At 34.2% G+C, this 10628-nt stretch overlaps 1 protein-coding gene across 1 annotated transcript; it reads left to right on the top strand.

Moving 5' to 3' along the window:
- The first annotated feature begins 7405 nt into the window (after positions 1 to 7405).
- LOC125833050 (uncharacterized) lies at positions 7406 to 9381 on the top strand. Its single transcript, XM_049512208.1, has 2 exons — positions 7406 to 8561; positions 8705 to 9381. Exons 1-2 carry the CDS (start codon positions 7406 to 7408, stop codon positions 9379 to 9381), a joined length of 1833 nt encoding a protein of 610 aa, XP_049368165.1.
- The last annotated feature ends 1247 nt before the right edge of the window (positions 9382 to 10628 follow it).

Below are 10628 nucleotides of genomic sequence, written 5' to 3'. Positions count from 1 at the left end.
AAAGTTCTGGTCATACTTGCTGGGAACTAAGGTGATTGTACAAACAGATCATGTTGATCTTTGTTGCTTAATAACAAAGAAAGATGTCAAACCATGATTGAACAAATAGATAATTCTCTTGCAAGAGTTTGATTTTGAAGTAAAGGACCGAAAAGGAAGTTAAAATCAAGTGAGTGACCATCTTTCAAGGTAGGAATGATGACTTCTCAGATGAGCCCATTGCAACTGCCTCTCATGATTTAATGCCATGGTTTCTTATGTTGCAAATTTCATAGAAAGTAATGTCATGTTTGGAGACCTCATTTCGTACCAACAAAATAAATTTCTTTTCGAAAGTAAGAAACTCTTGTGGGAAAAGCCATACTTATTTTGGGTATGTTCTAATGGTGTCATTTGTTAATGTGTCCCCGCAATAGAAATGATACCAATTTTAGAGGCTTGTTACTTATCTCATGTTAGAGGACACGATGGAGGAACCCAAACAACAACCAAAGTGTTGCAATGTGGATTTTATTACCCCACACTATATCAGGATGGTCATAACGTTGTGAAGAACTACAATCAATGTCAACGAAAAAGAGTCTTATTGAAGTGTAATGAGGTACCTTGAAGTGGAACTTTATGATATTTGGAGTATTGATCCATGGGACTGTTCATCAGCTCATTTGGAAATACATATATCTTGGTGGCAATGGACCATTTGTCCAAATCTGTTGAAGATATCGCATAACCTAGAAATGACGGAAGGAGTGTTTCAACTTTCTTAAAGAATTACATTTTCTTCTTATTTGGTACTCCAAGAGCTATCATCAGTGATGGTGGATCACACTTACGCAACAAATCACTCAACACCTTGATATCAAAATATGGTGTCAAGTTCATGGTGACCACTCCATATCACTATCAAATGAGTGGGAAAAATAATTATTAACCTGAGAGACTAAGTCCATTCTTACGATAAGATTGAATGTCAATCGCACGAATTGGGCATGAAATTTTGATGACACTTGATGACCATACCAAACAACATTCAAAATAACAATAGGAATGTCCTCATATCATATGGTTTTTGTAAAAGCATGTCACCTACCTTTTGAAATCAAGCACAAATCCTTGTGGGCTTTAAAAAATATGAACCTGGATTGGCCAAGAGAGCAGCCCAGACACGGGTGGGGAAGTCCTCAATGAGATAGTTTATTTTAGGTTGAGAGCATATGAATGTGCAAAGAATTGAAAGATCCACATGAAACATTTAAATGATAAAAAGGTTTTGAAGAGAGAATTTACTTATGCATACAGGGTGTTATTGTTTGACTCTAGGTTAACGTTGTTTCTGAAAAAGCTCAAATCAAAGTTGTCGAAACTATTCAAGGTACTAGAAGTCTATGAAAATGAAGCGATTGACCTCGTTCAAAAGAATGACAACATCTTTAAGGTTAATGGGTAAGACATCAAATATTAATTGGGAATCTTGGAAGAAGCCCCACTTATTGAAATGCTTTATTTGGAAGAATCTTTGGTGTACCAACATCATGTTGTGCCCCAATTTTAAATTAGGCAACCCAAGTATCATAATTCCCCTTTTCCCTTTCAACTCTTTGGGAATACATGCATCAAATGGCGGCCACCAATCCCCAGTTGTCTATCACCTATGAGAGCATAGTATAATGACAATATCTCAGTGATTAAATTGCAAATGACCCACATATTGTCGAAGGGGTATTGTCATTCACCAGTCGGTCATAGATGCTTAATGGTTTCATCATCAAGTAAGGCTTAATTTTAGCCATATCGGCATTACTTCTGTGTTTCACCGATTGAAAGAAGTGTAACACCATTTCACACACTAGTCTAATCCTGATTATGAATGGTTTTTCACCATTTCTATTTAAATTCAGTGACAGATCTGCGGGTCACCGATCATCCATTATTCAACGCCATCTGTAACACCGTCTAACACCATCACTCGGAGATACCAACTTATATTTTTCTCAAATTCTCTGCACAACTGGTGGTCGCCGACATGAATAGGCCTTCTTCAAGTTGGCACAACCTTCAAAACCATAAGTACAACGCATTAACCACTTTATTAGAGAATCACATATCCTAAGTTTGGGGGAGGGAGATGGTAGTAGTAGTTGAATAAACTCCAAGGGTTTTCTTTATACAATGGTTCTTTCCCAAGGAGAAAATTATTTTTTTGTTTATTTTGTCCTTGAGTCTATTTTGGTGTTGAACCGAGTTGGTGTTCCCTATAGGCGACTTTCTTATGGGAAATGACAAGTTTTAGTTAAATCGAGTCTTGTGTCACATATCTTGCAAATGAGAAGGATATGAGGTGACTACCCATATTCCTTAGAATAAGATAAGGGTTGATCACCCTTAATCTTTCATGTTGAACAAGTGGAGACTCTCCTCGTTCCTATTATGATGATTCGCACTACAACAAAATTGATTTTTAACGACCAAATTTTAACGAAAGAATATAAATCCAGTCGTTATAGATATATATATTCCGTCACAATTTTTTTCCCGTCGTTAAAAGGCAATTTTAATATAATATTAACGAAAGAACAATATCCGAACTCTAAGAAAATTAATACCCAGACGTTAATAATAAACTAATGACACATATTAATACCTAGACGTTAATAATAAACTAACGACACATACTTTTATTTTAATTAACAACCCATTTTATTTTAACCCTTTTATATTTAACAATTTATTTATTTTTAACAAATAACTTATCCTCTATTACCCTATCCACCCACCCATCAGAACTAGGTCTCCCATTACCCCCACCTATCCGTGAGAAAACATCGAGCTCCAGAGAGATGATGAACAATCTTCTCGATTTTTCCGCTCACAAACTTGCACCACGCACGCCACCTTCTCCACCACTGTGATGAGATGCGGCAGTTTCTCAACACATCGTCTTTCTCTTACGCTAGAATGTGAGATACATAAGGGAGATAACTCATAGAACTGATTTGTTGGAGAAAAATCAGCAAAACAGACCACGAAAAATCTGGTACCTTTAACTCCAAGTATCTGTTCAAACTCTTATAAAGGAAATCAATGCCATTTTTTTCTAATTGCAGAAGTCAACTTTCGTTTTTGACTCTAAATTTCACCTGATTGTTGTTGTTCTTTGCTGTGTGTTACGCTAGAAAGTGAGATACCTAAGGGATCTAACTCAGAGAGCTGATTTGTTGGAGAAAAATCAGCAAAACCGACCACGAATATTCTGGTACCTTTAACTCCAGGTATATGTTCAAACTCTTATAAAGGAAGTCAACGCCATTTTTTTCTAATTGCAGAAGTCAGCTTTCATTTTTTACTCTAAATTTCACCTGATTGTTGTTGTTCTTTGCTGTGTGTGACAATAATTACGCATCTTTTTGGAGTTCCCTTCTTTTTAAAGTATGTTCTTTTGATTTGACTATGAATTGTTAGGTGAAAATTCTGGTTGTGCCCAATTTTATGTTTATTCTTTATGAATAATCTAGTTGTTTTAAGTAGGTTTTTGTTGTACATGATCTTAAATTATGTATACTAGTCATTTCCAGCATATGTTTGTGTGTACTTTTTGCAGTAGCCTCGATTGATAATAAAAGAAGTCGCAATAGTGATAATTATTGAATAAATTTGTCAATCTGAAATCTGATAATTTCCAGGACAAAATTTTCATTATCCTTCACAAGTGTAATTCTACCTTATAATATGATACATTTTTTTATGTAAACTGTGGAGATTAGGTTTCGTTAATCCGATTTTCTTTACTTTTTTTTTGTTGTTCTAGTCAAAACACAGTAGTTGTAGCACTAATATGAGTTCAAAATACTAACTTTATTATAACAACGAGAGTGGTCGAGGACCTGACCTTTTATGTACATACACTGCAATCTTTGCAAAAAATTTAGCAAGGAGGAATTCTATATATCATCTTTTTGATAATCTATTGTAACTTTAATACAATAACTTACAAAATATTAGCTTTGTCACAAGTAAGTCTGTTGAAAATTTTAGCCCTAGTCTTATTGGGTTTGTTTTATCTGTGTTGCTTTATTACTTTATGATTATGATATGTATCTACATGTACAAGTATACATATTGAATTTTTCCACCGTGGGTATAAGATTCATTCTCAAAGCCATTTCTTGGTTAAGCAATAAATAACTCATGATTTGATAACGAGTCACAACAACATTTTGATGTACATATGGAGTTGAGGTTGTAATATTGCCTTTCTTTTTCTTTTTTCTTGAACTAGAAGTATCTCTTTGAGTATTGTCTAGTCATTCAAAGAAAAGACATATTTCTTTGGTTCAGGCTCTTACATTATTGTTATGTTACATTAAATGCTTACAGTGTAACATTTCCTTGCATTATCGTTAAGTTGATGACATTTTTATAATACATGGTTCTGCCCTGCTTGGATTGACTCCACTCCCTTGTATTCTACTTCTTAATTTTGGGTCTGCTTCTTTTTTTGATAAGGTAACTTTATATTCACATCAAAACTCATCAGCAAAGCCTGATGAGGTGGGATTTACAGCCCCAGGGGGTAATTTCAAAAGCCAAAAACTGGGCAAAACTTTACAATTGAGCTTTAAAATCCACTAAGCTAGCTACCTCCCCCGCCAAATCCTGTTTACACCAAAAATACAGCAGGCTCAAGCTATTCATCTTGATTTTCTGAGTGCTGTTAAGTTTCCCATCATGTGATCTTTCATTTCTTTCCTTCCACAATGTCCACCAGATGCAGGCTGGGATGCATTTCCACCAGTCCTCTTTGGATCTTCTTCTTCTGCCCACTCCTTCCCACTGTCTCAACAACTCTAAAGTAATCTTGGGCATTACCCAGTTAACTCCAAGTATACATAAGAACATGTCCCACAGATTTGCAGTTGTTCTGCAGTGTAAGAATAAGTGACTATTAACTTCTGCCTCTTCCCCACACATGAAACACCTTGAGCAAATCTGTATACCTCTTCTTTGTAACACTTCATGAGTTAGACATGCTTTCCTAATTGCCAACCAAATAAAACCTGAGACCTTGTGAGGAACCTTGATTTTCCAGATTAGTTTCCAAGGCCATTCCATTTCCATAGCCTGATTAGAGTTTAAGCTCCAGTAACAAAACTTCAAAGAAAAAATCCCTTTCTTGTGCATTTTCCAGATTGGAGTATCAGGACTTTCAGTGACACCTAGAAATGCATTTAGTGTGTGTAATAATCCTGCTACTCTATCAACCTCCCAATCATTTAAAGCCCTCCTAAAGATCAAATCCCAACCTTGAGGGCTCATGTGGTTCCATGGCTTAGGCTAGGTCTACTTTCAAAAATTTAACAATATGTGCTACTATTAGCATGATTAAACTCTTCTATATATTTACAGTTCAAAATGCATAACATGTTTAGGATTTTAAAAAATCCATGTCTCTGTTTAATATCAACTTAGATGTGGGAAAAGTATTGTATATTCTACAATCTATCAAATAGTACTAAATCAATGCCTATGTTAAAAGAGGTTTTTCATGTGAAGATCTGACTGTGAATACATGTTCTTTTTCAGAGTATACATCACCTTCAATTGACAATTCAACGATTCATTTTCCCCTGAAATTCCAAAGTCACTGCCTCTCTGTGTTATTCTAGTGAGTAGTCACCAATAAACCTTCTCCTATGGGTAACAAGTGGGCATTTAAGTTTTCACATCTCCATGATCTCATTCGCAACACGTTATACACCAAAAAGTAGCATTATTTCCCCTAATTCTTCATGTTGTTTTGCGAATGCCTTCACATTTGTTAATGTTGCAGTCAATTACTACACAATCTGTTTCTGTCTGACCTTGTTCCTATGTATGATCTTTTCCTTGTGTAGATACTTTCAAATTGAATAGGAGTTAAGAATTAACATTAATTACTGTTGAGAATTAATATGTTGCATTCAGGGTTCATACATCCTTCTTTGCTTCCTATATTTAGTTTTCTTAGAAACTGGATAAATTCTTTTAAATCAGGCAATACACATAGCACTGGAAAGACTATACTGAAATTATTTCTTTGATTTCATGTAGCTGGTTGATTTTTTTGTAGGCTCTTTGTTTCATTTCATATTTTCATTTCTATGAAGTGCATCTCATTTACACTTATTTCTTTCTCGGTTGGTGTAGACTTCAATTCTAAATCTATCAGTGGTGCTTCTTGCTGTTGAAAGTGACTGCAAAACTACTCTTTTGAAGGCTCTGTGTTGATTTGTTTTGTAAGGTATGTTTTTTTTTCTAAGCCTTTCTTCTTTACTAATATGTTTTTGAAAATATTTCATGTATTTGTCCAAATTTTTTTGTCATTTCTTTTGCTATGTTATTTAATCTGGTCTTATCGACCATTTCTTAAGAGGTACTGGTGGTTGCGATCTTTTAGTGTATTCCATCGATTTTTGAGTAATGGTAACTACCACTATCCAAACTTTAATGTGTTCAATACATGTAATAAAAAATTGCAGAACTGTAAGAAGATTTAAATGCTACAAACAGAAAAGTATAAATACTTCACCTTTTTTCTTTAGGCTTTACATACTCTTCTATAAATTTAATGGGATCAGATTATAGGACTTATCTAACCTTGTTTGTAATTTTATAAATTTGTTGCGAACCTACTTTGTATATTTAGTTCCTAATCATAAATGTAGAGACTGTAGACCAGATCATCTTGATGAGTTTTCCAACTTTTCAAGAATTTCAAATGAACAGTGAATTTTTGAGCTTTAATTTTACATAAATAACATATGTTGTCAATATCTTGGTCACTGTTTTGGAGTTTAGTTGCAAGCAAATCTTGGTATATTTCTCATGTAATCACCATTTGATTCCCTCATTTGCTTTAAAATCATCTACAATGTTTGTTCTGCCATACATTCAAGAAAAAGGGTAACCATAATTAGATTTACATTATAGTTCCTAACGTTTTTTAAGAAGTAAGAGGTTGTATTAATAGTTATCATGGAGACGCAAGATAGCCACAAAGAAAATAGTTGATAACTTCAGGATTGCCAAAAAAATAATTGAGATCTGGGAGTTAAAACTTATAGCTAAAACTCAAAGTTGTTTAACTAATAGGAGGGAGCTAATGATGTCTATTGGGGAAATAAAATCATTTACACAAGATTTTTATAAATAACTAAACATATTATTGATGTTTAGAATGTACATTCAAAAGTTATTATTTTGAAATATTTGGTCTTTTACTATTTATATGTTGAATTTTCTTGAATTGCTAGATTTTTGTCATGTAATTTGACTATTCAAATTTGTGTAACCTTTGTTTTTACCATCTTTTGAGTACCTGGTTGTTATACTAATATATTGTTATATCTATTTTACATGCATGAAGATTATGGCACCTAATAAGCAATGGATGGAACTTATTACCAATAGACTTGCTAATGCTTATATAGATGGGGTAGAGAATTTCATGGATTATGCTTTTACAAAATTAGGAGAACCAATGTCGATCCGTTGTCCATGTATTAAATGTGGTAATGCAACTTCTAGAACACGTGTTGTAGTTAGGTCACATTTAATAGTGCATGGGATAATACCAAGTTATACTTTTTGGTATCACCATGGGGAGATGTTAGGTGAAGCACAATCAGATTTTGAATTTATAGATGATAATGACATTGAAGAGGATGATGGTGAGGATGAAATACATGGGTTGCTAAGAGATTTGTACCCCGATTTTGATGGAGATAATATGAATAATAGTACTGGTGATGATCTTCGGGAGGAGGAACCAAATGTTGAAGCAAAAAGATTTTATAGGTTATTGAAAGATCTTAATCTACCATTATATGAAATTGCAAAAGTTTCTATACTTTCTACTTTAATTAAATTGCTTCACCTTAAAAGTATTGGTCATTGGAGTAATGAGTCATTTACGATGCTATTAAAGTTTTTGAAAGATGATTTATTGCTTGATGGAACAAACTTGCCAGATTCATATTATGAGGCAAAGAAGGTAATTCGAGATCTTGGGCTTTCTTGTAAGAAGATTGATGCATGTAAGAATGATTGCATGTTGTATTGGAAGGATGATAATTGTCTTCAATCGTGCAAAGTTTGTGGTGCATCTAGATGGAAGGATGCTAAACATAGTGGGGAAACAAAATTGAAAAAAGGAAAAAAGATACCGTGCAAGATTTTACGTTATTTTCCTCTAAAGCCAAGACTTCAAAGATTATTTATGTGCTCAAAGACATCTCCTTTGATGTTATGGCATCATGACAAAAGAGTTGATGATGGAATAATGAGGCATCCAGCTGATTCAATGGCATGGAAAAAATTTGATGAACTACACCCATCTTCTGTAGCTGAACCTCGTAATGTACAACTTGGACTTGCTAGTGATGGTTTACAACCATTTGGAATGTCGAGAACTCCCTACAGCATTTGGCCTGTGGTACTTGTTCCTTATAATTTGCCCCCTTGGCTTTGCATGAAGCAAGAGAATTTTATTTTGTCAATGCTTATACCTGGTCCTAATGGTCCTGGTGAGCAATTGATGTCTATCTACAACCTTTAATAGAGGAGTTGAATGAATTATGGTAAACTGGAGTAGAGACATTCGATGCATCAACTAGAAAGAATTTTAAGTTACATGCATCTTTGTTGTGGACCATTAATGACTTTCCAGCATATGCCAATTTGTCTGGATGGAGTACAAAAGGAAAACTTGCTTGCCCATGTTGCAATAAAAAAACTAGCTCTACAAGGCTAAAAAATGGCCAAAAAGAGTGTTATATGGGCCACAGACGCTATCTTCCTCTTAATCACAAATGGAGAAATGATAAAGTGTCATTTGATAACACTGTTGAGCATAGGCTACCACCAGAAATGTTGTCTGGTGATGATATACTTGATCAAGTTGCTGATTTAGATGGGTTGCCATTAACAAAGGATCCACGGAAAAAGATTAAAATATCGCATAAGAAAAGGGGTGATAACTGGAATAAGAAGAGTATATTCTTTGATCTTCCATATTGGAAAACCTTATTGTTGCGACATAATCTTGATGTGATGCACATTGAGAAGAATATATGTGACAATATTTTGGGGACAATTTTAGATATCAAAGGGAAAACAAAAGACACATTGAGTACTCAGTTGGATTTACAAGAAATGAATATACGGAAAGAATTGCATCCAATACAAAATGGAGATGAATATGAGTTGCCGGTAGCATCTTACACATTATCTGTTGAAGAGAAGAAGAAAAAATTCAATTTTTTGAAGAATTTAAAGGTCCCAGATGGATTTTCCTCAAATATTTCTCAATATGTCAACCTTAAGGATAAAAAAAATTGGGATTAAAAAGCCATGATTGTCATATAATTCTACAACATTTACTGCCACTTGCCATGCGTGGTATGCTTTGCAAATCTGTGTTTGAACCACTTATTGAGTTGTCTATTTTTTTCAAAGTTCTTGGAGCAAAATGTTTGAGCATAGAGGAGTTGAAACAAATAGAAGCCCAAATACCAAAAACACTATGCAAGTTAGAAAAGGTGTTCCCTCCTGCTTTTTTTGATGTCATGGTGCACTTGTCTATTCATTTACCTAATGAAGCTAGGATTGCTGGACCAGTTCAATATCGATGGATGTATCCAATAGAGAGATACCTACACTTTTTGAAGTGTTTTATTGGTAATATGACATTATGTTCAAGGTAATTGAATACAATAAAGAAAAAAATTTACTTGTGCGGAGAGAAATTATGATGGTGGGGTAATTGAATCTGATGGTGGTTTAACCATATTTTGTGAGCCTGAAAAAAGTTTAAAGGGTAGTTCACCAGACAAACTTGATTCACATGATTTGGAGGAGGCACATTTTTATATTTTGAAGAACTGTGATGAAATTCAACCATTTCTCGAGTAAGTATTGATTAAATCTAATAATTTACTTCTATCTTGTCCATATTTCAACTTAAAATAACATGTAGAACTTCAATTCATTGTAGAGAATTTTCACAAATTCATAGTGAGGCCTCTCAACAAAGTTCAGATGTGGAGTGGAATAGACAATTAATTAGTTGGTTACAAAAGAAGGTGAGTAGAAATTAATTAATTTTCTTAGATTAAGTATGTAAATATTGTTTTCTAAAAGGGTATTTGATGTTGTTAGATTGCAGAGTTGTACAAACATGATGATAGTAAGAGAATGGCAGATTTGCTATCGTTATCATGTGGTCCTCTACCATATGTGACAAGATTCAAAGGCCATATTGTTAATGGATATAGGTTTCATGTGCAAGAGTATGATAAATATTTGAAAACTCAGAATTGTGGGGTAGTTGTAGTAGGTGAGACCGGTGAAGAGCAAAAACCTATGAATTACTATGGCGAGTTAACCGAGGTTCTTGAATTACAATTTGTTGGGGAGAGAAGAGTGATTTTATCCCAATGTACATGGTTCGATGTGTATGATCAGAAGAAGGGAGTTAAAATGGATGAATATGGCTTTGTAAGTGTTAATCGTCGGCGATGTTTGAAAATAAATGAGCCATTTGTATTAGCCAGCCAAGCATCACAAGTATTTTATGTTATCGATCATTCGAA

This window comes from Solanum verrucosum, unplaced genomic scaffold, assembly GCF_900185275.1.
Source record: "Solanum verrucosum unplaced genomic scaffold, falcon-dt-bn FXZP01000202.1, whole genome shotgun sequence".
NCBI classification, from domain to species: Eukaryota; Viridiplantae; Streptophyta; class Magnoliopsida; order Solanales; family Solanaceae; genus Solanum; species Solanum verrucosum.
Note: the sequence above shows the minus strand (reverse complement) of the source record. Positions and strands in the feature narration are given on the sequence as shown.